Source organism: Perissodus microlepis, chromosome 15 (assembly GCF_051167445.1).
Source record: "Perissodus microlepis isolate ML-2025 ecotype Zambia chromosome 15, ASM5116744v1, whole genome shotgun sequence".
In the NCBI taxonomy this organism is placed as follows: domain Eukaryota; kingdom Metazoa; phylum Chordata; class Actinopteri; order Cichliformes; family Cichlidae; genus Perissodus; species Perissodus microlepis.
Window position 1 is genome coordinate 8,954,940 of NC_140475.1, and position 26,397 is coordinate 8,981,336.

A 26,397-nucleotide genomic window follows, 5' to 3' on the forward strand; every position below is an offset into this window, starting at 1 on the left:
ATGTGTGTCTCTTAAACACACACACACACACACACACACACACATACACAAACACGGAGAGAGGGAGAGAGAGAGAGAGAGAGAGCGAGAGAGCGAGAGAGCGAGTCGCTTTAGGTGCCAGATAAAGAGGCAAATGCTCAGATGTGCCCTGCATCTCCTCCTGTTATTTCGGCAACCTTACATATTACACTTATTACACTGTCCAGCTGCCAGTCATGGAAAACTACTACTTTGAATTTTAAAACAGAACACACTCACAGGACTCATCGCATTGGACGCAAAATTCTTGGCACCCTGCGTAACAGGCGCATTTGTTTGGATTCTCTCTGCACAGAAGAAAATCCGACTACTTTCCGTGAATTGATTTCCTGAAAACAGATTTATAGAGCTACTTTTATGAGCTGGTATGAGCAATTACAGCAAAGCTGGGACACACAGTGTTATAGTGCCGCTCCCTGATTCAGCACCCAGTGATGGATAGCGCTCATTGCGCGGAAACTGATGGCACGGTACTCGCTCGCCTCCGGTCCAAACAGCGCTGACAGTGAGCAGAGACGGAGACTTATCTATGCTGAGATCTAAAGTAAGTCAGTCAGAGCGCTGTCACTGTCATTCCCCGCCCACAGACTTGAAAGCGGTTATCGTGACAGTAGCTGTGATGTGGTCCTAACGTGCTTCTCAGCTGCGAAGATGACAGATGTTGCTCACACTTTTCCACATAGCGTTTCGACAGTGGACGGAAGCTGCTCCGTGCTTTCTTGTGAAGTTTTCTTTGCTGTCAAGAGGACGAAATGGGATCCAACCACCTGTTCTCCGCCGGGACGGCTTTTATTTGGGCGCTACTCTTGAGTCCGGCCGGTAAGTACTTTTACAACTATGTTTTCTAGTGGGCTAATGTTAATGACAGCAATAATAGCAGGTGTGTTTGAACCATGGGGGTTCTGAGAGATGAGCAACTGAGCAAGTGCAAAGAAGTAAGTCACAGACTGGAAAAATATATTCTAACCTTACTGTTCAGTTATGCTCGGCACTTTTCAAAATTAAAGGTGATCGATCGATCCAAACAGGGATAGTATTGATGTCATTGCTAGTATCGGTATTGGATCGATACTAGCGCGATACGTTCGATAGTTTGTTTCCTTCCTTTAAGTTTAGTGTGTAGCCCACTGAATTGTGTTAAATAAATTATTTATCTGTTTTTTATGGAAAAATATACCTCAAACATGCATTATAAAAAAGGAGAAAAAAGGCAGTCTACAAATAAATACCTTTCTATGTTAAAAGTATTTGTATCAGTATCTGCAATATTAACCTAGTATTTGCTTGGTATCAGAAATTTGCAGTCTCACACATGACTACTTAAAAGGCTCACGGTCCTATTTTCACATTTAGCTGGATGTCTGTTTCATGCATTGGGAACTACCTCTTCATTTAACACGTTCATCTCCAGAGAAGCAGCCATTTAGCTTATGAGAAAATAAGTTGTTGTTAGAAAGATAAATAGAAGAAATGTAAGAGATAAATGAAGGCATTTGCTTCTTTCTGTACAAAAGCAGGACAGCGGACAACATAACAGTGTGAAAAATGAGCCACACAAATTGGTGCAACAGCTGATAGTCATGCTGCTACATTTTCAGAGGAAGTTAATCTTGTTTCAAAAAAGCTACAAAGGGACCAGAGAAGGAAACATCTTTAAAGGAAGAAACTGAGAGACGACTGGAGCAGTCAATGCCAGATCGTGCCTTCTTACGGTCTAGTGCATACTTCTGTGGAAACAGTGTTTGATTCATTCAAGCTTGACACTGAAGCCCAGTTAGCTTCTCTGGAAGTCCAGTTTTACATGGATGTCAGAATTTGCAATCACAAATTATCAGTTGCAGTCACAACTTATGTGCAGACAAAAAGCATTCCCATACAGAGATCGAGGACAAAATGAGTTCTTGCTGAAAAGGGTTTCAAAGCACCAAATTTACTCTGTCTCTGTATGCTTCAGTTATCAAATGTGTAGGTAGACTACATAATCATATGCTTATTGGTATGACATAGATAGATTTCAGCTTTCTGACTTAAACCCTGCAGTTTTTCACACACACACAAAGAAAAGATCTGCGGCATTCTTTTAGTAAACTTTTTACTGTAATTATTTGACAGCCCAATTTCATGAAAAGCACCTCTGGCCAGAGAAGCTGCTGACTCGATGATCCAAACTGGTCAGTGTTTTAAACACCTTGCCAAGTGACTTGGCTAAGGTCCAAATATACTGGGCCCAGTGTGCCGGATGTTGAAGGTGTCACCTCATTTCAACTCTCCCCTGGCACGAGGTTTGATATGTGGCACCCAAGAGGCTTTCTTCCAGTGCCACATCTGGTCTTTCCCAGATGCACGGACAGATGAATACGCACTGCCCCGACTGTCAAGATAGCAGATAGGAATTCTCTAGTGCCTGCTTGTTTGCCAGATTGAAATTAGTTCATGATAACAAGACATGAGCCCAGGTGTACCTAAGGAAAATTGAAAGTGAATTCACATATTGATTACCACCTCTAATGTATATTTTCTACAAACTACTGCATCAACAAGAGAAGGACCTTGCCAAATTTTGCATCCTTTGCAGCCTTTTGTTGGTAAAGCCAAACCAAGCCATTCAGTTAGCACAGGCAATAAATCTCACTGAAGCAGTTTTGCATGCTTTGCTTGGATTAGCTCTGTGCAACATGTAAGTCCATCAAGTGGTCATCGTCTAGTGGCCTGTCCTACAGTTACAGGTTGTAAATACATGGTAATGCTGTCAACAGAGCCACAACTCACCCATAGACAGATAGTGATGTGTCCTTGGCTAAGCAATCATGACTGCTGCCAGATGAAGGTGGTCGAAGGTTTCATTTGAAGGTCCCTTGATGGTAGCACACTTGAGTGGACCCTATTATAACCTATGCTAACAAACAGAGCTCTAGAAACATTGGTGTATTAGTGACATGTAGATGTAATCACATCTTAATTGAGTTTTTTTATTTTTTTATTTTGATACAATTAATTTTTTTCTGCTTTGATTAATTGAACAATAAGGCAATATATCAGTAAACAAAAATGCCACATCATTAAATATTTTGACATTATTGAACACACACGTATTTTCTTTGTTACTGAATTCTAAATGAGAACCATACAAAAACCATCTAAAAGTTATAATCTGCCATTCTGTAAAGACTTTATAGTGGGTAGTTTAGCATGAACAAAACAATATATTTTTAAGCCGTTAGTTGGCATTACAATTGGACCGAATGAGTGCAGCTACATCGCAAACAATAAAGTGACAGTTTAAGAGGTGCATTGTGCCAGTACCTAGGCAGGTAGATGTACAGTAATAGCAAATATAAAATACATTCAAGGTACTCTATACAAGTTAGATGCAAGATGCATTTGAAAGCCAGTATTATTGACCAATATTATTTTGCAGATTTATTGGTTTACACAGGCTGATAACTTTAATTTTAAAAAGTAGAGGTGAGAGAAGCAACTTCGAACCATACTGCGAGTGTTGATGTTGAATACTTTGTCCACCGGAGGGCGCTCTACAACTTCCCTGTTAGCAACACATGTTTGGCATGCCATAAACACAACAACCAGCTGATCTGCATGCAGTCACACGAATCGTAAATGACTAAATAAACAACCACACAAAATAAATATATGGGACCTTTAACTGCACGGTGGTGCGGTGGTTAGCAATGTTACCTCAAAGGAGAAAGGGCCTGAGTTCAAATCAACCAACTCACCCTGATTCAAGGGGTTGTGTCTGTGCAGGTTGTCTGTGAAGGTTCTCAGTCATCCAGGTCATCGTAGTCTAAGGAGCTTGGAAAGAAAGTCCAGACGCTTTTCTTTCCAAGCTCCTTAGACTGTGCAGGTTCTCTCCAGTTTTGTCGCACAGTCCAAAGACATGCAATTAGTGTAGATTGATGATTCTAAATTACCCATAGGTGTGAATGTAAGTGAGACTGGTTGTCTGTCTGTCTCTCTGTATTAACCCTGCAATAGACTGGCGACCTGTCCAGGGTGTACCGTGCCTCTCGCACTATGACAGCTGGGATAGGCTCCAGCCACTGCTACCTTTCTAAAAGAAAGAAATTTGTGTTTTTCAAAAAAAACCAATTATTGGTGTCGATATCAGTCTTAGGCTATGTTCACACTGCAGGCAAAAGCGCATAAAATCCGACTTTTTTGACCCTATGCGACCCATATCCAATCATAGTATGACAGTGTGAACAGCACAAATCCGATATTTTAAAATCCGACCTTGGTCACTTTCGCATGTGGTACTGAATCCGATACATATCTGATGTTTTAGAAAGCGACTGCTGTTTGAATGGTCATGTCGCATTAAATCCGTCTTTTACGTCACTGACACAAGACAGACGCCAATCATCAGCGCCGGAGAAGACAAACGAGAAAGCATGGCGCCCATCGTTAAAGCACGGGCTCTCTTTTTTCTCAGTGTCATTTTTTCTCTAATTAATTTGTCAAAATTCTGTCGGTTACGACTGTGCAGAAATTGATAGACTGCTGCAACAACACCTACTAGCTCTGTAGCCGCTGTTTTTACTTCCGTAAACAGAGCACGTTGTGTGTGATGTCTTCTTTTGCGCATGCGGGCCGCTTTGAGGGCCGTGAACTGTTCACACTAGCGCGTTTGCTGTCACATGTTATTTGTAGAGTGAACAACCAGACAAAAAAAAATCGGATTTGATCCAAAAATTGGAATTGAGCATTAAGACCTGCAGTGTGAATGTGAACGTAGCCTTAAATGCCATAATATAATCATATATATATATATATATATATATATATATATATATATATATATATATATATATATATGCCTAATCTCCCAGCATCAGTATGTGAAAAAAAAAATTAGACAAATACACCCAACCGTTAGCCTCCACTCCAAATCAGAAGCATCAGTTAATTGTTTCATGCATCAGACGTAACACAGAGTGACAGACAGCTCAACAATAAACACCCTTCACTGGTGAGAAATTAGCTCACCTCCACTTAACAGTAGCGAGTAATGATGTGTGTAATTGACTCTGACTACACTGATGAAGGTGGAAGCAGTAATCCCCAAGGGACGGGATTCCTGTCTATTTCCATGCTTTTCATTCTGCAGAAACACAATACGGTGACTCAGTCCCAGCTTGTACACAAATCTGACTAGAGTGCATATTCAGAATCAATTTAATCAAGCCGCCTCTCACTGCGAGGCCTTACATACATAATAATAAGACTTTAGAGATTGTATAGCTGAAATGGTATTACTGTCGAGGGGAGGAGAGACGCTTCCTTTGTCTCCACCTTCTCAGCTTGAGAGATTCTAGCAGGCAGCCCTCAAGGGGAACCGAGATCAAGAGATCAAAAGATTTGCTAAGATGTGAAAAGTCGATAAGACTTTACAAAGAAAAGTCTTAGATGTTTAGAGTAGGCTTCTGTGATGAAGCACGACATGTTCGCAGTTCTCTCTTGCTCCCAAAAGCAACCCAGATGCCAGCCAGATTTACTAGTATTTGTTAAGTGAAGATTAGGAGAGACACAGATGACAGAACATGGATGTGATCTCAACATATACCATTCAGCTTCCGCTTCTTTCATCCCGTTTCAGTCTTAGAATGCCATACCATTAAATATTCACCAATAATATTAATGCATTAAAAAAGTGCAAATGCATTTAGTGTCAAGATACAGGCGAGGTTTTTATCACATACACCTGTAGTTTTAACAGCCCCATGTTAGCTTATTTAAATGTTAACAAACTCTATGATGCAGATCCAAGAGAGATGAATAAATATATTAACCGACAAGAGAATAGAAATATTACAAATTCCACTTCACTTATTGCATTTGTCTTCTATAAATGGCTAACTACACCAGTAATGTATCCACAGCCCTCTGTGACGAGAAGACCCACTCACATGCTGAAGATGACCTTTTCAAGACCCTGTTTGCTGGGTACAACAAGTGGTCGAGACCTGTGCCAAACATCTCCGACGTCGTCATTGTCAAGTTTGGACTCTCCATAGCCCAGCTTATTGATGTGGTGAGTGTTTGCCTTGCGTTTGCCACAAAGAGCTGGTGATGTGACATATGATGCCTCTAGTGCAGGGGTAGGCAACTCCAGGACTCAAGTGCCAGTGTCCTGCAGGTTTTGGATCTCACCCTGATTAAACACATCTGAATCAAATGATTAGTTCATTACCAGGCCTCTGGAGAACTTCAAGACATGTTGAGGAGTTAGCCATTTAAATCAGCTGTGTTGGATCAAGGACACATCTAAAACCTGCAGGACACCGGCACTCGAGGCCTGGAGTTGCCTACCCCTGCTCTAGTGTCATTCAGAAAAAATAAATGAACGTTCAATTCGATTCAATTCAATTTTATTTATACAGCACCAAATCACAACAACAGTCGCCTCAAGGCGCTTTATATTGTAAGGTAGACCCTACAATAATACATACAGAGAAAAACCCAACAATCATATGACCCCTATGAGCAAGCACTTTGGCGACAGTGGGAAGGAAAAACTCCCTTTTAACAGGAAGAAACCTCCAGCAGAACCAGGCTCAGGGAGGGGCGGCCAAAGACATGCTGTGGAAGAGAGAGTTAGAGATTAATAACAAGTATGATTCAGTGCAGAGAGGTCTATTAACACAGTGATTGAGAAAGGTGACTGAAGAAGTAACACTCAGTGCATCATGGGAATCCCCCAGCAGCCTACGCCTATTGCAGCATAACTAAGGGAGGATTCAGGCTCAACTGATTCAGCCCCAACTATATGCTTTAGCAAAAAGGAAAGTTTGAAGCCTTATCTTAAAAGTAGAGATAGTGTCTGTCTCTCGAATCCAAACTGGAAGCTGGTTCCACAGAAGAGGGGCCTGAAAACTGAAGGCTCTGCCTCCCATCCTACTTTTAAATACTCTAGGAACAACAACAACAATGTTCAGATGTCTTCATCACCAAAACCCTCATGATCGGTGATGATAGGGTTATGATATTTCTATGCATTGACTAAATACAGTGATGCCTGTACAGTATATACTCAAACTTTGGTTTCAAGGTGAGTATAGGCCTGTTCATGGGTACACTACATCCCACAGTTATGAAGGAAGCTGTGTACATGATTTCCATAAAGTCATTAAAGTAGCAGAAAGTTATATTTGAGTTTTCCTTTGACAAAACACCAAGAAACACAGACATATTTCTCTGGTCTGAACCCCCGGTTGACAACTTTAACAATGTTTCCATCATTCTCGCTCTCTATCTGTCTGTCTTTCAGGATGAAAAGAACCAAATGATGACAACCAACGTGTGGCTTAAACAGGTTAGGAAATCTGGTGTCAGTGTTGATTTATTATTAAGATTTTATTTTATTTTATTTTATATTCAGGAGGGGAATATGCTGACATGAAATGTTAGGAATGCAAAAAAGCATTTGCATTGTTGAAGTGAATGACTCATATGATGAATACAAATGGGGCCACGGCCCTCCAGACTGATTCGTGTTGTTTGTGTCTCGCAGGAGTGGAATGACTACAAGCTTCGCTGGAGACCGTCTGACTATGACAACGTGACATCCATAAGAGTGCCGTCAGAGCTCATATGGGTACCAGATATCGTCCTCTATAACAAGTGAGTCTGAGATAAAATGTAATGGTTACTGCATTTCTTTTCTTGGTTATCTAATTAACTCTTTATTAAACACTCAGGCCTACAGTAAAGCTCAGTTGTGCAAATGAGCATATGAGAGTAAAATAACTATAATTGTTCAAGAAACTAATATCTGATATTCAGTTAAACAACTTTACTCTGATATTTGTTGCATTTTTTTTTTTTAGCAAACTCACTAAACTCATTCATCTTTTATTCTGTTTAATATACTGTCAAACAATTGATTCTGAGTCTATTCAGTTCTGAACTACATAACCAATCACAGTTATTTCTCTCTACCGTACTGAGACACTGCTGAACACTTTAAGGTTTGCCAAAATGCTTCAGAGGATTGTAATGGCAGATTTAGGGCTGTCTAACAGCTATGCTCTTATTGTAGCATGACAAAGGAGTCCAAACTCACGCCTGTTGCCTTAATGGTATGTGTAAGAAGATGGCACCATCTAGTGGTCTGTGAAAACAATGGTTTGCTCCTCTTTCTCATGTTTCTTCCAGTCCTGATTGGGTGGCTGGTTTTATTTGTACCTTCTGAGATATGTGCGGTATAGTTTACACGCTGATGTAAACACAGCTCTTTATTATCTATTTATTATCTTTAGCAAAGTGAAAAAGATACTCCATTTTAAATTTTGCACGTCTGTTAGTAAAAATTGGTGGAGTGCATTTCATTTCATTGAACTGAAGGCAGCCTTTACATGTCTATCGCTCCAGTGGGAAACTGATTGCAAAAACCACTTTTGAGAAACCTCTCCCGTCACCTAAATTCACCTCCTGGAGATTAAACCGAGCACGCTGATGATAGGTTTCTGCTCCAGCGCGCTCGTGTAATCACAGTCTGTATGTGAAATTAAAAGAGGTGAGACTGATTAAATGATAAGGACGTATGATTACGTCTTCTGCTGAAGCTAGTGTTGCCATTAAAGTGGTGAATGGAGGGGAGATTACAGACAGTTTTTCACTACATAGTTTCCAAAATGAAAAAAAAAAAAAGGAAAAGGAAATAAAATCTCAGGAAAGAAGAAGGGGAATAGAACTGATCACAGTGAAGGTTATGATTTCTTATCTGATGTAGCCTTCGCTCTAAGATGAGGTCTATTGTGTGTTTCCATGACTTATATGACAAACTTCTCCTTCTGCAGTGCTGATGGCGAATTTGCTGTGACCCACATGACAAAAGCTCACCTATTCTACACGGGCAAAATTCGCTGGGTGCCTCCTGCTATTTACAAGAGCTCTTGCAGCATTGATGTCACCTTCTTCCCCTTCGATCAACAAAACTGTAAAATGAAATTTGGCTCCTGGACTTACGACAAAGCCAAAATTGACTTGGAGCAGATTGAAAATACTGTGGATCTCAGCAACTACTGGGAGAGCGGCGAATGGGCCATCATCAATGCCGTGGGAACGTATAATACAAAGAAATATGACTGCTGCCATGAGATTTACCCAGACATCACCTACTTCTTCATCATCCGACGTCTTCCCTTATTTTACACAATCAACCTCATCATTCCCTGTCTGCTGATCTCATGCCTCACGGTTTTGGTTTTCTATCTACCGTCAGACTGCGGTGAGAAGATCACCCTGTGTATCTCCGTGTTGTTATCCCTCACTGTCTTCCTGCTACTCATCACGGAGATCATACCGTCCACATCCCTCGTTATCCCTCTCATCGGCGAGTATCTCCTCTTCACCATGATTTTTGTCACCCTGTCCATCGTTATCACTGTCTTTGTCCTCAACGTCCACCACCGCTCTCCCAGCACTCACAAGATGCCCCACTGGGTCCACTCTGTGTTCCTGGACTTGATTCCACGTTGGTTGTTCATGAGACGGCCCGCACCGGATGGCCGCCGTCGCAGGCTGCTGCTCCTTCAACAGGAAGCGGTGGCAGAGCGGCGCCAGCTCCGAATAGCCGGGTATAAATCGGGCAACTGTATTAGCACCTCAGCTAACTGGCTAAGAGATGGGACCACATTGGAAGACCCCGAGAGAAGCTGTTATGAGGACTTGGAGCTGGGAACACTGACATCCTATTTCTCCTTCCGTCCTCCTTCTCCCAGACCTCCAGGGTCAACTCCTCCGCCACAACAAAAAACCCCACAGAACAGCCAGAGCCGACAAGAGGTGGTGGCAGGGGGGAACAGGCACTTAACTGGAACCAGAGGTAATTCCACTCCTCGGCCGGCTAAAGTTGACAATAAAGTGTCACAGTCAGCTTTCCTGCTTTCACCAAGTGTCATGCGTGCATTAGAAGGGGTGCACTACATTGCAGACCACCTGAGGGCTGAGGATGCTGACTTCAGTGTGAGTATCAAGGAAATAATGCATCTAATATAAAAGCAGAATGGCATTTTGTTCATTTGTATTACTGATGGTATTCCAATTTACATTTATCTCAGTTTTGATACAAAATCATACTCTGGGCATGTTGATTAGATAATACCTGTGCAAGGTGCAATCAAAATTCCTACTACTCTATATAAATTAAAAATCATACGTGAGTTAAATTTGGCTGCCATACACTTCAAGATTGTCTTCAAGCCACAGACGACTCTCAGTGTTCCTCCTATGTTTGAAATGCACCCTGGAAATTTTGTCCTGACCGCCTGCTGTTCAGTGAGTGCTGAATATTGTCCGTGTGTAAAAATAGGCCCCATCTTGAATTTCATTTTAGGAAAGAGAAAGAAGTTGCATGGAACTGAGTTTAGTAAGCAGGGTGGTTAGTGAGCAGTGTTTGGGCATGGCCTGTCGATGGTACATGCAACAATTCACAATCCTGTGAATGTTGAAAAATGGCAAACCAGGATTTAGAGTGCACCCGTGACCTTATGGACTTTATGGACATCCTTCAGGATTCTTTCACTGAACAATGCTGCTTAGTTTCCGGGCCATAGCTGGAGACCCAGCTCTTAATATCAGTGATAGTCCTTTGCATGTTTGTTAAATTGGTTTGATACAGATGTTTCCATTTGCTCTGTACAGAAGTTCACTTTTTACATAAATAAATGCATTTATATAAATACGTAACTGTACATAGTTCTATTTCAAATGCAATTTCTTTTAATACTAAGGCCTGCAATACCTTCACAGCCCACAGGGGGACCCATCCTACACTTTTGGAGTCACTGCAGTAGAGCCTGTAGCTGAAGACAAAACTGAATGACTCACAAACAAGCAGCTACTGAAGGTGGCTGCAGTAGAGGCCTAACAGAGAGTCTCCAGATGAGAATCATCCAAGAATGAAAATAATCTTTATATTTTTAATTATGAGTTTGTCCATTTATTTTTGAGCCACTGCAAATGGGGTACTGTGAATAAAAATGTAGATAATTCCTAAAAAGTTAGGGCAATACTTTTGTAAAACCCCATGAGTTAAAGTGTGCACCTTAATCTCATCTTGATTCTTTGATTTAAAATCCACTGAGATGGTTTGCAAAAGCAGAGCTGCATTTGTGTCGTCCGACCTAACTGTATACTGATACCCAGAACATGTAAAACAAAAAAAAATCTTAAGCTCTCAGTTTACCAAGACACCTGACAATAAGAACCAAAATAAGCAGTATATACTGAAGTTTGATAACTCAGTCTTTTAGTGTCTCAGTCCGTAGTCTCTCAGTAAGACTTTGTCCTGCCAAAACAACTTGAACATCTTCCCTTTGGTTGTTAAAAAATATTATTCAGATTTTTATCAATATTGCGCCTCTTACTGCATTTGAAAAACCAGACAGGAAGGCAGAAAGCCTGCAGAGTATTCATGGACAAAATAGCAAGCATAAGAAATTTAGCATACTCTTTCTTATCCTTAAAACCTCTCCCAGCTAGTATAGTGCAAGAGGCGGGGCACACCTTGGATATGTCACCATCTGACACAGGGATAAGATCGCACTTCTGGGCAAATTTGAATAACCGAGTGAACATAATCCCACTTACTGCATATCTTTGGACTGTGGGAGGCAACTGGAGTACCCGGAGAGAACCCACACAAACACAGCAGAGCATGCAAACTCCACACAGAAGGCCCTCAGCCTCAATCAGAATCAGAATCAGAATACTTTGTTGATCCCTAGGGGAAATTATTATTTCAAACTCAGGATCTTCTTGCTGTGAGGCACCATTCTGCCCTAGAAAAGTAACTTTTAAATATAAAAAAAAATACAACTTTTTTTTTGTCATATATAGGAAGTTACTGAAGAGGTATAAAAACTGGCTTTGGCAGCTGAGTGACTGAGGAGAGCTTTTCTGGAGACAGATATTAAACTTCAAGGGCAGATACATGGTGCAGTAATGCATGGAGCTAAATCCCATTATATGCCTAACATCACACTGAAATTACTGTTGGGAGCAGCTAAGAAAGAACTGTTTAAAAGTTTGACTGGTTACAGACAGGTTGTAGCAAATCACATTGACTGAAGAAAATAGAAGGAACAGGTCAGCAAAAGTGTGCAGAAATGTGCATGAATATATGACATAGCTTGTGTGATGAGTAGTTTTTCTTGTGAACCATATTTTTCATAGCAAACAATACCACCCATGATGTGAATTATTATTTAAATTCATGATATTTTTTCTGTTCTTGTTCTCCCCCCCTTCTCTGTTACTTCTTTCTGCACAGGTGAAAGAGGACTGGAAGTATGTTGCCATGGTGATTGACCGTATCTTCCTGTGGATGTTCATTATTGTCTGCCTGCTTGGGACAATTGGTCTGTTCTTGCCACCGTGGCTAGCCGGCATGATTTAAGGCTTCTGGGAAAGGGTTGAATTCACAGTCACCTCCTCTTGAAAGATACTTTAAAGTGTAGCTGAACTCTTCTTCAAGTCGGGTAATCTGACTCAACTTTGTGTAACTCAGTGCAACCCAGGTGTCCTCAAAAGGCCGTTGTGCTCTTTACACGTCACCAAATATAACTTATGAATAGTGGAGACAACTCTGCTATTTTCAGATTCTTATTCCCAGTTGGGTAAAAATCAACCACAATCTACATTTTTAAGGGAAGATCAGACTCAGTAACTTACTGTTAGCTATAAAGTCTTGGCTCAAGTTTCATCTCAGATGCACTTTGTCAGCCTCAGGTTTACTCCTTCAGCATTATCTGTAACATTTCTCAGGTTGTTTTTGACCTGAATGCAAACATTTGCATGTTAACATTCACTAAAGTTAACATGGCTGTTGAAAACTGTGCTAATGTTGGTATTTTAATGTGCAAATGTTAATCACTTTTTAGCACGTTAGCATAACATCCTAGTTAAATATGTAGTGCCAACGGCTGTGTTAGTAGGGTGTCACAGTGATCACATTTTTCTTTCCATATAGTTTCAGGGATTGCAGCTTAAAACTCAACAACTTAATAGCATTGCATTCACTGATAGCAGGGGGATCAGTGAAAGCTGTTTGTCATCTTACTGTCTTAGCAGAAGTCAAACTCTGAATCAAACTCAGTTTGTCATCCCACTGTTAGCTTGTTGTAAAATATGGAAGCCCGTTTCCGCCACTAAAAAAAAAAAAAAAAAGGACCCATAACTCAAAATTTCGAGTTATTTTCTCAAATTTCCGAGATATTTTCTCGAAATTTCGACATATTAACTTGAAATTTCGATTTATTAACTCAAAATTTTGAGAAAAGCAACTCGAAATTTCGAGTTAGCGCTGCCAATCAGTAATCTACGTGAATGACATCATTTCCTTGTTACCCGGAAGCTGAAGCCCTCATCTACAAATGCTACAGCTAAGCTACCGGTATTACATCCAGTCGTGAATGCACAGATTGCTGAGTGTTTTCAGCCTGGCTTCACAAATGATGAAATCCCTGTGTTATTAGCTGAATCACATGGTGTTACTATCAGCAAACGTACTCGCGAAAGCGCCAATTTGTTGGGATCCGTTTTTGAGTGCGCGTTCCTCTGCGCTATATGCTTCCGGGTAACAAGAAAGCGACCTCATTCACGTATATTTTTGATTGGCAGAGCTAACTCGAAATTTTGAGAAAAGTAACTCGAAATTTCGAGTTATATTTCTCGAAATTTCGAGTTATATTTCTCGAAATTTCGAGTTATATTTCTCGAAATTTCGAGTTAATAAGTCGAAATTTCGAGAAAATAACTCGAAATTTCGAGCTATGGATACTAGCTTTTTTGTTTTTATTTAGTGGCGGAAACGGGCTTCCATAGTAAAAGGCTCAAGGATGGAGATTAAAACATTAAGAAAACAAGCTTGTTTTAAATTCGTCTTATTTTCATGCTCTTTACTTCATGGTTATCTGTCTGTCTTTTTGTCTGACCATTGATATGTCCAGAAAATGCATCAGCAAACATTAGCAATCCAAGAGTGTGGACTGCTAAACCACATGTACAAATTCACCTTCCTGACCTTAACGCACTGAAGGCTGTCACCTGTAAACTAACTACTAGAGCCTATTCTACATTTGAGTTGTATTTTAACAATATTTGTCATGAATCTGTTCTCTTTGATTCTAAGCAAAGTTTTCTTTCACCATATATTCTGGATGGTGGTGAATAATCCTTCAAGAAATGGGCATTCAAATGTGATATACTTCTCAGTGCATCCCTAGTCTGATTTTTAGCAGGGGTAACTGGACTGGCTCCAAATGGGATCTTGGACAAATGACTAAATATAATCATTTTCCATTTAATTTGCCACCATTGGTCAGTGGTGATGCTCAAAACTGCTTCATGAAGTTTTGAATTCATTTGCTACTTTTAAAGGTTTCCAGTCATGAACTGAAAAATGAAGAGCTTAGTCTGCGTTGCAAGATTTATTATCATCCACTGGAGCCAACAAATGCATGTAAATTTATCACAATCCGTTCAAGGTGCCATGATACTGGTAAACCAGTGAATGTTTAAAAAAATAGGGAGAATTAAATATGTAAACAATGCCGTCTGGGTTGCTTTTTATCAGATTAAAAGTTGTTGATGACACTGTTCTCTTTGTGTATGGTGGGATGAACACCCATTATTATAGACTATGTTGGATACACGTTGGGGTGATTTGGTTTAGACAAAAAAATGCATCAGCACAGGTTTTTTCCTTCTGGCCATGCTGCAACAATTGTAGTATTTTTGATTGAGCATACTATACAATAAAAACCCATGAAACAAATTTGAAAATTTGTCTGCACGCTGTTTACTGACCTTTGAAAAAAAAAAATTCTTATACAGTATTTTTTGTATTCTTTTATAAAAGAACTGACTCTGAAACTACACTTAATGATCATCAGTAAAGACTTGAAATATATGTAAATGTTCCTATCTCCTTGTGCTTTAAGATGACCTCATTATGTAGATAATTATACAGTGGTATTTAGAAGTTTACATACAGTCATCATGGGCATGAATTTCAAGGTAATGCTGGCTTCTAATGATTTTTTTTTTTTTAATTGTTCTTCTTCCGGGATGGGTGGGGGGTTATACAGCATACATCTTTCATTTAAAAAACAAGAATTGGGTGCAGATCTTTGAATTTATTTCATGTTTTCTCTAATCCACAGTCAAAAATATACATACAGGTTTAAATATATATGCACTTCCACTAATAATTGGTGAAATGTCCCTTAGAGAGTTGCACCTCAAACAGACACTTTTGATAGCCATCAACAAGTTTCTGGCGTAATTGTGACTGAATACTTGAACACTCTTCTTTTCAGAAGCGACAGAAGCCATTTGAATTGGTTGGTTTCCTTGCATAGACGTGGCTTCTAAGCATAATTTTCAGTTGATGAGGTTGGGGCTTTGGGAAAGCTATTCCAGAAGCTCAGTGTTAGCCTGCATTACCTATTCCACAACCATTGTCTTGCTGAAACACTCAACTGTGTCCAAGTTTAACCGTCTAGCGCAGTGGTTCTTAACCTTGTTGGAGGTACCGAACCCCACCAGTTTCATATGCGCATTCACTGAACCCCTCTTTAGTGAAAAATAAACTATGATTTTTTTTTAAATTCAAGACATAGATATGTTTTTTACTGGTGCACAAAATGAGCCATGCATGTCATGGCGGAGGCTCTGCCGAACCCCTAGGGTTCGATCGAACCCAGGTTAAGAACCACTGGTCTAGCGGATTAATGAATTTTGAAGTAGTCCCCCTTCATTTGGCTATCCATTTTGTGCAACACACCAGTACCACTGGCAACAAAACAGCTAGAGAGCATGATACTACCACCACCATGCTTGACAGTTGATGCAGTGTTGTTAGGTTTGAAAAGCCTCATCTTGATGCCTCCAAAAATACCTCTTGCTTTTGTGGCCAAATATTTTAATCTTTGTCTTAAAATATTTCTGTTGATTCTTCCTTGGTCGGCAACCTCAGTCTGTGGCGATGTAAAACTGGACAGTGACGCTTCTTGAATGCTGGTAGGTGCTTTGAACTTTCACCTTTCTGCTTTAATACCTGGCCCTCCTACACTTCATCCCCAGACAGCTATGCGCCTGAGACCCTGTCTACAATTCTGGGTAAAATTCTCTTTGTCTCTCTTACAAATGGAAGTTGGTAAGTTCTGCTGTCCACTACAAAGGGCTGGGAATGAAAGTTCTGTTTTGAAAGTGTTAAAATTATGAAATCCAACTAAATCAAAGAATTATATGTGTGTATATATCGTATCATTTAATCTCCCTTAAATAAATCTGGAGCTGCAATGCCCATCATTTTGAAAAGAAAGTCCATGCGCTCTGTTAACCCAACCCCGACATATGTGCCATCAATAGAAATCCCAGTATGTCCTCTTGACACTACAGTATGACTCAGATACATTGCATAAATTGTGGTTGATGCAGAGGTCTCAGACTCATGTCCCTAACAGAGGACAACAATGAATTGCTGGGTCTTTGTGAGGATAATACTGTGCTCTTTAGTTCATTGGTTTAGTGTGAGTCATGCCACTTAAATGGCCAACTAACCTTTTAATATGGTCATTTTTATCTCATCCAGCCAAACGACCAGTGAGCTCATGCCATGGCAAGACACACATCCACCCCTCCCTCTACAGTTCACTAGAATCACTCATCCTTCATTTTAAAGGCAGTTTTCAGCGTTCACAAAATTCGCTACTTATCCTACAATCTTGGTTGGATTTAAGTGAAACCAGGTTGATCTGTCGTGGATATGATTTTTGGGAGCTTCCTTCACTGGTCGGTGGATTTTAATTCCCATGACTTTGTGCGATACAGCCAACCAAAGACGACAACAAAACGCCATTGATGCTATATTTACATTTCACTACTGACAAAAGTAAACTGGTCGCATGTGTTTTCTTTTTTGCATGAAACATTTCCCATGCAACACATTTTATATTTACAAATACAACTTTCAAAGCAAATATCTGAGTCAACACTTCACCAATCACACACAGGTACAGTTATCATTTAAAATTTAGCATAACTGACATCTTAAACATGATGCAAGGGGACCGCAAAAGGAAAATGACACATTTCTGTATTATTGCATTACCTAAAAATACACATGCATCCATATGTAGCATCACATTTAAACTAAACTCTCATTAACGTGACAGTGGCTATCCAAAGTACCGGTGATGCTGCAGGATTCATTTCACTGATTGATCGATGTGATCCAACTAAAAATGCATGCTTTACAATGCACAAATGTTATTTTTGACTTTCACATATTAAGAAAAAAAAGAAGTCCCTATTTAGTTTGATGTGAAACTGAAAAAAAAAAAAAAATCTAATGTCTTTTAGGGGGGAGCAGGCTTTGCTAAATTGGCCCTGACTCTTGCTTGATCCACAGCATCCAACATGTTCTTGCTGTCCATAGCCAGAGTGTGTGCGGCAGCCAGCATCTGTTTCTTACACTCCTCCTTTAGAGAGGTTATGGCATTCTGCTGAGCCAACCGCATTTTGCTGATCAGCTCCCCCATGTCGTGGTTCAGCAGCTTCTGGGTGCCTTCGATCTGCGATATTACAGAAGACCAATGGATCAGTCGTTTAGATTGGCGCTTTGATGACTGAGTTTTACGTTTTGCCAGCTCTTCGGCTGAGGAAATCTGGCGTTGCGTCAGTACTTTTGTGATGCAAAAATATGGATTCTGGGTGTCCCCCTCCAAAAATGTAAACTTTAAAGGCAAGTGTATCATATTTGATGAGTTTTTGTGACTTCTACATCAGTGCGATTTTTTTTAAAGTAAAAAGTTTCAAGAAATAAACTGAAAAATATGTTTTGTAGCAAATATTATATAAATTAAAATGCATATATTCAAAATCATATTTAATGTTCTTTATTATGTCAGGAGGTTCACCGAACACTATTTTTAAAAAGAAAATGTAATTTTCTGGCAATTTTGTCATGGTTCCTGATTTAAAGGGATAAAATAGTTGTATAGTTTTTGCTTTGTTTGTGTTTAAAGGGATAAAAATGCGCAGAAAGGAAATGAAATAATAAAATAATGCTGTCATACTGTACCTCAGTCCTCACAGACCCGTGTAAGGTGGGCAGTATCTCATCCACACTGCTAATTAAATCTCTTAATGCCATCCCAACAGACTGTGGGCAGAAATCAATACAAAAATGACTCAGGAGCTTTGTCTTTGCATTTCAAAATTTGGCATTAAAGCAGCAACAAACTGTAACACTGAAGTGCAAAGCAGATCATTTGTCTCAGTGTACCTTGATATGGGTAATGCATTGCTCTGGCTGCAGCCCAGCGATGTCATTCTTGAGCTGGACGACTACTTTGACCAAGTCCATGACGCAGTGATATACTTTGTCATCTGTGCGGTCAAGCTCAGCTGTGGGCGCAGGCTGAAAAACGAGTAAATAGGTTTTAAGAACTGAAATACTAAATAACATCACAAGACACTTACTTAGATAAAACAGTGGCATCGATGCCCTTTCAAAAAAAAGGACAAATTATGAATAATTTTTCATCCAAAAATCAAAGCTATTAAATTAAATGATCTTTTTCTATGGCCTAAAAATAATTTTAAGAAAACTAAATCTGCTTACCTTTGCTGTGAGTCGTGGCGGCTTCTCAGGCACTGCTGTATGGCAGAAAGATGAAAAATATGACAGATGAGGAGAACATCTTTAGATCATTTTAGATGTGAATCTGTGAATTGCTTTGAGTGCTTACCAATCTCGATGTCAGCCGGCTAAAAGAACAAAAGAAGGATCTCATGAGGACGAGATGAGGAATTTTTACAATTCTACACTTTCTAATCAACAGCTCACATTATGTATTGACAACAACGCACAAAAGTAATCATAATAATTGATGCTGCTGATAGTTATATGAGACCAATCAGCTGGTTAGTTTAAGCAGAGAAAAGCACTTAAAAACCCAGTATTGATTATTACACCAGTGTGAACAAGGTGTTTAATCAAATTGATATTTTTAATGCTAAAATTAAATGATTCTTGTTATCCATTAATTTTTAAATGTACTGTTTCATAAAAAGCAGGGAGGTGGTCGTTTCTAAAAGGACATTATTATTCTTTGATTAAGATGTCAGTTATTCATGAACAGCAAAATTCATTTTAGTGGTTGAATGTTATGTCTGATTAATTTGACTCCTCAGGGAAGTCCAGTGTGCTGCCTCAAACTTGCACATAGAATGTCACTTTCAGCTTAAACAAGTTTTTGACAGATTTCTAAAATATTTGCATGTTTTCTTTATGACAGGTCATCTAATTAATTTGTTAAACACTGCACATCATCTAGACTTGATAAATTAGCCTTTTAATACTTTTTTAAACTTTAAATGCTTAATTAAAGTGACAATACTCTTAAATAACACACTTCCTGTCATAAATGTATATTTCAAATTAAGAAAAGGGGGAAAGGCTTTGCAGGATATATCATGTGGATGCCTCATCAAAGAAAATGACAGTCAAATGACACAAACATACATTATTTTCTAGGGTTATAATAACACTTTATATATAAATATTTTATTAATATTAAATATATAATAATTAAAAATGTAATAACATATATCATGTGTTTATTTTATGCCGCTCTGGACCTTTATAGTAGTTTTGGTGATACAAATATGTAGTAAAGCTTTAGTTGTAGTATAGTAGTTTAGTACGGTGGCCCTGTGAGGCCAAATGGACTGCAACTTAAGAAAACACCAGCAATAAGAAAAACGCTGCAAAAGCACACAAAACACAACGGAAATAGGAAAAAAGAAAACAGAAATAGAAAACACGAAAACAGAAATAGGCAAAAACTGATTTCCAAACGCACAAGGGAAGGTTTTCTGGGGAGACAATAACCCGACGGACCAGTTGCAGTCCGTTTGGCCTCACAGGGCCACCGTGCATCAGAAAATGGCAATTATAATAATTTTATCATGATAGATAGACTTCAGGTGCATAAGTTTCTATTTAATAAAATATCTAATAAAAGATTTAAACTAAGTTGACTAATAGTGGTCTATACTGATCCCTGCAGGAAATGTGACCTATGACGAAGCTCATTTTTCAGTGATCACAAACAGTCACAACTGGACTGACAACAATGTAAAAAAACCCCAAACATTTACTTTGTTTGTATTTTAGGTATCTGAAAAAAAATTATGTCTCCATTGTAACTAAATTGATTCACTAAACTGCCTGTAATTAAAATTTCACTCTGTACAGGAGCACACCTACCTCTGGATTGGCAGTATCTTCTAGTCCCATGGGGTCCTGCAAAGAAACAGGCAGGTTCATTTTATACAACAGAGATATAGACCGTCTCTTTGGAACTGTTATCAGGGGCACATTCCATTTAAGACTAGTGGGGCTTTTTGGATGGACAAGTAGGTTGATATTATTTAATGGTGCCTCGTTCCATGTAGCCTTCACAGCTACACTGCATTCGGAACCAGAGGAGGACAGAGACACAGAGAGGGGTTTGACAAAAGTAAAGGATGCTCTGTTCCCCACCAGCAGTCTCTCCTCCTTTTTCAGCCACTTTTTATCCTCCATCATCTGCTCTTTCTGCTTGCGGAGCGTTTCATGTATCTGGTGTTTCTCCCTCTGCCACAGGAGCTGGGCGTCTTCCCCGGTGTTCCGTTCCACTCTGAAAAACTCGTTCTCCTACAAGTACAACGATGGAGAAGTGTAATTACAATGTTACTAAAACAAAGAATCGCATGAGTATCCTCGTTCAACACAGTATAATACAGTGCTTTAGTAGGTTGTGCAGCTAAACCTTTAAAGGAAGTGCTTAGTGTCTCTTACCCCCATGCTGCGGCGCCGGGGCGACTTGGCAGGTAGTGCGAGAGTGTTGCTGGAGTCGACAGGAGACTGATAGTCACATGGGCTGGCTAGGTCAGGTGAGCTGGCACACAGAGCCTCATTGAGCTGCACAGATACAAACAGACACGCACTTATATATGGAAAAAAATTAAAGCTACCTCAAAGGATGTGTCTAGAGGTTGCTTAAAAGTACCTGAATGTGCAGACCAATACTGAGTGTGTTCCCAAACCGGGCTGGTTTCATTCTTGAAGGCTTCAGGAAATGTAAAAGATTATAAAAATGTAATTTGTTACATCCAAATTTTAAGACTGAGCAGTAGGTAAACTTAAAAATAATTTATACCTTAGGCGGGGGGTCAATGTTGAACTTGGACTCGAAAAATTTGGTGGAACGCACTCTGTCTCTCTCTCTCTCCGCTTCCTGCTCCTTCTCCATCTTGTGGACATCACTGTTAAATTTGAGACACATTTTACATCATGCCTTTGTAATGCATTCACAAAAACTTAACATGTAGTTTCAGTTAGTCACTAACTAATGTAGCAACTTTGTTTGTGTCAAGCCAGCTCTGAAAAGCCAGTGAATTATTAGAACTAAGTCCATAATTTGCGAGACAAAGATACATTTTTTGTCATTTTCCTTTTATGCACCACCCCAGTTATTGTTTTAAATCAAACCATCAAGTTGGCATTTAAGTCTAGACTTTCAGCTTTTAACTCAAAGAGTTTTACACAGATTTTACATGACCCTTTTGAGAATTACAGCCAATTTTATCCGGTGTCCTCTATTTTCAGAGACTCAAAAATAATCGGACTGTTTTATCTAAGTTAAAGATAATGTTTTTAAGGGCTGTGTAAAAATCCTTTGCAGTCAGTGCCTGAAGTTTAGAACCCATGGACATCAAAAAAAATGCTGTTTAACCTACTTTGAGATGCTATGTATTCACTTTTATCTCCAGTAACTGAAAATATGCTCTTTTGACTGACTTGCCCACAGACAAAATATATCCAATCTTTTTGTTTTGAGAAATTCTTGGGTTGTTTTTGTAGTATGCTGTTGAGTCAAATTGTTGAATGTTGTCATTGTGTTTCTTAAATTTGTAAAGTCTTAGTTCAAGCAGTAGGATCAAAGAGATTCCTCTGATCCTGACCACCTCTCCAGCCACTCTCTGAGGTTTTATTGTAGATGCATTCTATCTGGAAGATCTGTTTCTTGTGTTGTAACCTTCCTGCTTTTATGATCCTTTTGGTGAGCAGGAGGTCTCACACACACACACACACACACACACACACACACACACACACACACACACACACACACACACACACACACACACACACACACAGTGCCTTATCTTAGAACCATTGGGGGGGTTTACGGTGGGAGGTGCTTGTGTTGTGTTGTATTGTGTAAACTGTAACTATCATGGGAATAAATAGCTGCGAGGGAAGCTACTCTTTCAAGGACTTGGGCTAGAGATAGGTGAGGAGCATTAAGCTCCATAGCCTGGTTCTGACCAAAGCCTTTCCTCGTTAGCGAGTTAAAGACCGGTTGAAGATGTTCTGTTTTGCCTTGTGTTCTTCATGAGGAATAAGTCTCTAAACTAGCGGGGCCTGTGGAAACACAGACCCAACATATGCTTTGGGTCATAATCCATTTGCCTACTGATTAGTTTTGCAGCATTGGGCTGAATCTGAGGTCTGTACACTTCACAATTCATCCTGCTTCTTCTATCACCAGTCATATCATTAATAAACACTAGTGACTGAGCTCCACTGGCCACCACAGATGCCCAAGCCAGAACATTGTCTCCACCATGTTTGACAGCTGTTGTTAGGCTTTGGATTATGATGTGGTTCTAATCATGGAAACAGATGTGTGTAACCAGTGGTTTGCACCTTGTCTATTTCCACTGAGGTCTACATCTCTTGACTGGGGCAGTGATACACCCACGTCCCTAACAGTGTTCTTGACTTGGTTAGATGATGTAAAGTTGTTTTTTTACCCATGGAAATAATTATGTCTGATTTAAAATCCAACAACTTTGGATTTTAACAGTTTTACTGTTGTTGAAAATTCAGAAGTATGATGGCGTCTTTGTCTAACAGATTATGAACCTAACTACACAGTAAAGGGTTGATGGTTTTCCTTATTTTCCGTCACATGTATATAGACAGGATATATTCTCTTATTAATCATGATGTAATCATCATGTAGTCCCTATGAGCCAATTGCTCAAGATTCAGACTACTACAAACTTGTAGCCAATCAGAAGCCAATCATTGTTTCAGTCAATGGCTAAAGTGACGGGCTACAAGAAGATAAAATTTAAAAAAAAAAACTTCTCTAGTGGAGTCAAGAATAGAAATATGAAACTAGAAATGAGTAAAATAAACTTTTTTTTTAACATAGCATAGCAGCATTTAACATAGGCCATGAGGCCTATATCAACATGAGGCCAATATCTGCTTATGCAGATAATCACAAACTTCAACTGAAAAAGATTGGGCCCACTGACCAAGCCTTAATTAAAGGATCTCAATCCATTTGTATTCTTCATAATCACTTCTTTTAATAATGCATAAAGAATTACCTGATCTTCATAACCAACTCAGTGAAACTGGGTCTTTCACTGGGGTCGTAGGACCAGCAGCGGGTCATGAGTGAGTAGAGGGCAGGAGGGCAGTTATCTGGTTTGGGCAGTCTGATGCCTTGCTCCAGCTGGTTGATCACAGCTCTGTTCTCAAGCCAGAAAAACGGCTGCTGTCCACCACTCATTATCTCCCACATACACACAGCTAGAAAACAACACAGAAACAAAAATAAGCTTGGGAATGTTCACCCTCCAGTTCATTATTCATTTTCAGATTGTGTAATAGACTACAAATAGAAAATATCAGGCAATAAGGATGAAATTCAATGCATTAAGAATAGCAAACAAAGGCACACAAATGCCACCTGAAGCAGTCATTGTGGTGCTTGGTAATGGAGCTAGTAATAATTATAACTATTCATTATTCATGTTTTTGATTAGTTTCATTAATTGCAGTTTTCAAAAAAGTTATTTTTCCACCAGATGAAGCTCAAAAAGCTTAATTTTGCTTTATTTTACACTGAGCTGTGTAAAATAGAATATTTCATTCTTGTACTTAAAAACAATCCATGGCTCTCCGACAGGAAGCAGCTGTTGGGTCAGAATCTACCTAATATAGTGCTATAATAAAGTGATATATAAATAAATTATGGTATGGTACGGTAATATATCTCATGTTTTTAATGCATATCCTATAGCTTTATTTTAGCTATATCAGCCTTCAGTCCACTTTATGTCCACAGTTGTATCAGTCACTGTTGCAAAAAGAAATACATGAACTAAATAAGATGTATTTTGTGAGAAAATATTACAGATCTGGGTCAATAATAGTGTTTAGTTCATGCTTAAAAATTCATAATGGAAATCATAAGTATGGTTGAATTCAGTGCATGAAAACATACAGTGCAGAACAAATTCATTTTACATTGTTGGCCACATACAGCCCAGTTTGATGTTAAGTGGGCCGGATTAGAGAAACTCCCTTTTCTGTCAGTGTAAAGATATTTAACTACACATTTAATCTCTAATATATTTAATCATGAAAAAGAAGTGTAATTTCAATAGTACCTATCAGTTTTTGGTCATTATATGGCTGCTTTGGGCTTAAATTGTAAGAGATAAATGTGAAAATTACAGAAAACTGCACAGACTGACCTGGAATTGGAAAACGTAACTTTTTTTAAATCAATTAACAGGATATATCTTTTCCGGGGACGAGCTGTAAAAATCATAAATTTTATAGCATATAATGAAAAAGCAGGAACTCTATTACTTATTTGCATTGGTTTAGTGTGAATGGCCATGGTCTTTATCAGTAGGAAGGAAAAGGCTAAAATTTATGCCCTGCTTCACATTTTCCAAAGTCGTCCAGTGGGCCAGATTGGAGTCTTTGTCAGGCTAATTCAGGGTCCCAGGCCTTGTGTTTGTTTATGTTTTAGAAAAGCTGATTTACATTAGGGGAGGGTATCAAATAGTCAGGCATCATAAAGGTAATTCCTCACTCTCTTAGGCCTCAAAGGTCAGAGGATGCCAGTGTTTCAGTACTTTTGTAAAAGCACTAGGAGTAAATACACATGAAAGGCTGTTAGGTTGGGATTCTGAGCCTTCTGAGGCTTAAAATTCCCCCATGTAAACCATTAGTGTTTGAGCTAAAAAAGCAAAACAAAGAAAAGAAGAATAACAGAGTCCACTGTTATGTGTGTGCGTGCACGCTATCTGTAATGCAGAGCCATATCAGCTTAAATAATCCCTGCCTCGTCATAAAACTGTGTAGCCCTTGTTTCGGTTGATTATTAACCAGTAACCTGACCTTTTTCTATGTGCGAGTGTTTCTTAGTCTCTTGTGCACCAAACCCTCAAAATGTTACCGTGCTGTTGTAGGTAAATGCGTAACAAGCTCACCAAACATCCACACATCACTAGCTGAGGTAAAACGCCTGAAATTAATGGATTCTGGGGCCATCCACTTGATTGGTAATCGCGTCACAGATGCTGCAAAGAAATTAGCACACTGTATTATAGTCAAGATAGTCAAAGCCATGGTTTTTAAAGATTTTTCCAAATAAGTTGATTAATTTGTGTATTTGTTTTAAATATTCTTTTATTTTTCTATTGACAAGGAGACATAACAGACTGTGGTTTAACTGTATAGATCCTTTAATCTAAAATTCTGATCAAAATTATTACATGACTTAAAACAATAATGTGAACAAAATCAAATTGTAGGAAAAACATAACTGAAGCATTTACAGTTAAAGTATTTTATAAATCTAGCTGATATTTTATGTTTATTGCATGAAACATTTGTGTTAGTTCATGAGTGTCTCTTTTACCTTTGTAGTATTCTTCATCCTCTATGTACCTCGATAGACCAAAGTCTCCAAGCTTCACACAGTCCGGACTGGCGACTAATATATTCCGAACTGCTATGTCTCTGTGAGCGGACAGGATTGGAGGAAAGGTTGATGTTTATGTGGGTACAGGTGGATAATGTAGGTAAGATTCAGGGGAAATGTAAATAATGCATGTTAAAACCTGAAATTATGCACTCAAACAGTCTGCAGACACAACTCAATGGAACATGTTGTTCTGCTGTTTCAGTACAACTTTCCTCTTTTAAATACATGTTTTAAGATTAAATAAAACAAACTGCTTGTCACTACTTGAACCTCTGGAAATGGAGGACTGTGTGTAAAAATGGCTGTAATTCTTAAGCTGAAAGTGTGGATTACATTTTAGAAGCAGACCCTCGGGTAGACCCAGAAGCCACAGGAGGGATTATATATCTCGACTGTCGAGAGTCGAGATATATAATCCCTCCTGGACTGGAAACTCCTCGGGATTCCCCAGGAGGAACTGGAAAGTGATGCA

At 39.2% G+C, this 26,397-nt stretch overlaps 2 protein-coding genes across 5 annotated transcripts in view; one reads left to right on the forward strand and one right to left on the reverse strand.

The window, feature by feature from the left end:
- Positions 1 to 129: 129 nt before the first annotated feature.
- On the forward strand, positions 130 to 14,839 carry chrna2b (cholinergic receptor, nicotinic, alpha 2b (neuronal)). Its single transcript, XM_084952243.1, has 6 exons — positions 130 to 858; positions 5,940 to 6,091; positions 7,328 to 7,372; positions 7,571 to 7,680; positions 8,859 to 10,026; positions 12,335 to 14,839. Exons 1-6 carry the CDS (start codon positions 792 to 794, stop codon positions 12,458 to 12,460), a joined length of 1,668 nt encoding a protein of 555 aa, XP_084808369.1. The 5' UTR covers positions 130 to 791; the 3' UTR covers positions 12,461 to 14,839.
- Positions 14,840 to 15,180: 341 nt separating this feature from the next.
- Positions 15,181 to 26,397, reverse strand: part of ptk2bb (protein tyrosine kinase 2 beta, b) — a 28,231-nt gene continuing 17,014 nt past the window's right edge. For 3 of the 4 annotated variants that reach the window (XM_084952241.1, XM_084952240.1, XM_084952239.1), the window contains exons 19-30: positions 25,860 to 25,960; positions 25,429 to 25,518; positions 23,527 to 23,731; positions 21,279 to 21,384; positions 21,129 to 21,188; positions 20,918 to 21,040; positions 20,345 to 20,773; positions 18,822 to 18,840; positions 18,695 to 18,729; positions 18,356 to 18,490; positions 18,152 to 18,232; positions 15,181 to 17,642 (exon numbers count right to left, since the gene is read on the reverse strand). In XM_084952241.1, the coding sequence (XP_084808367.1) occupies positions 17,427 to 17,642; positions 18,152 to 18,232; positions 18,356 to 18,490; positions 18,695 to 18,729; positions 18,822 to 18,840; positions 20,345 to 20,773; positions 20,918 to 21,040; positions 21,129 to 21,188; positions 21,279 to 21,384; positions 23,527 to 23,731; positions 25,429 to 25,518; positions 25,860 to 25,960 (1,600 nt within the window). In that variant the 3' untranslated portion in view covers positions 15,181 to 17,426. The remainder of the gene's footprint in view (positions 17,643 to 18,151; positions 18,233 to 18,355; positions 18,491 to 18,694; positions 18,730 to 18,821; positions 18,841 to 20,344; positions 20,774 to 20,917; positions 21,041 to 21,128; positions 21,189 to 21,278; positions 21,385 to 23,526; positions 23,732 to 25,428; positions 25,519 to 25,859; positions 25,961 to 26,397) is intronic. The other variant, XM_084952242.1, reaches the window with a different exon arrangement.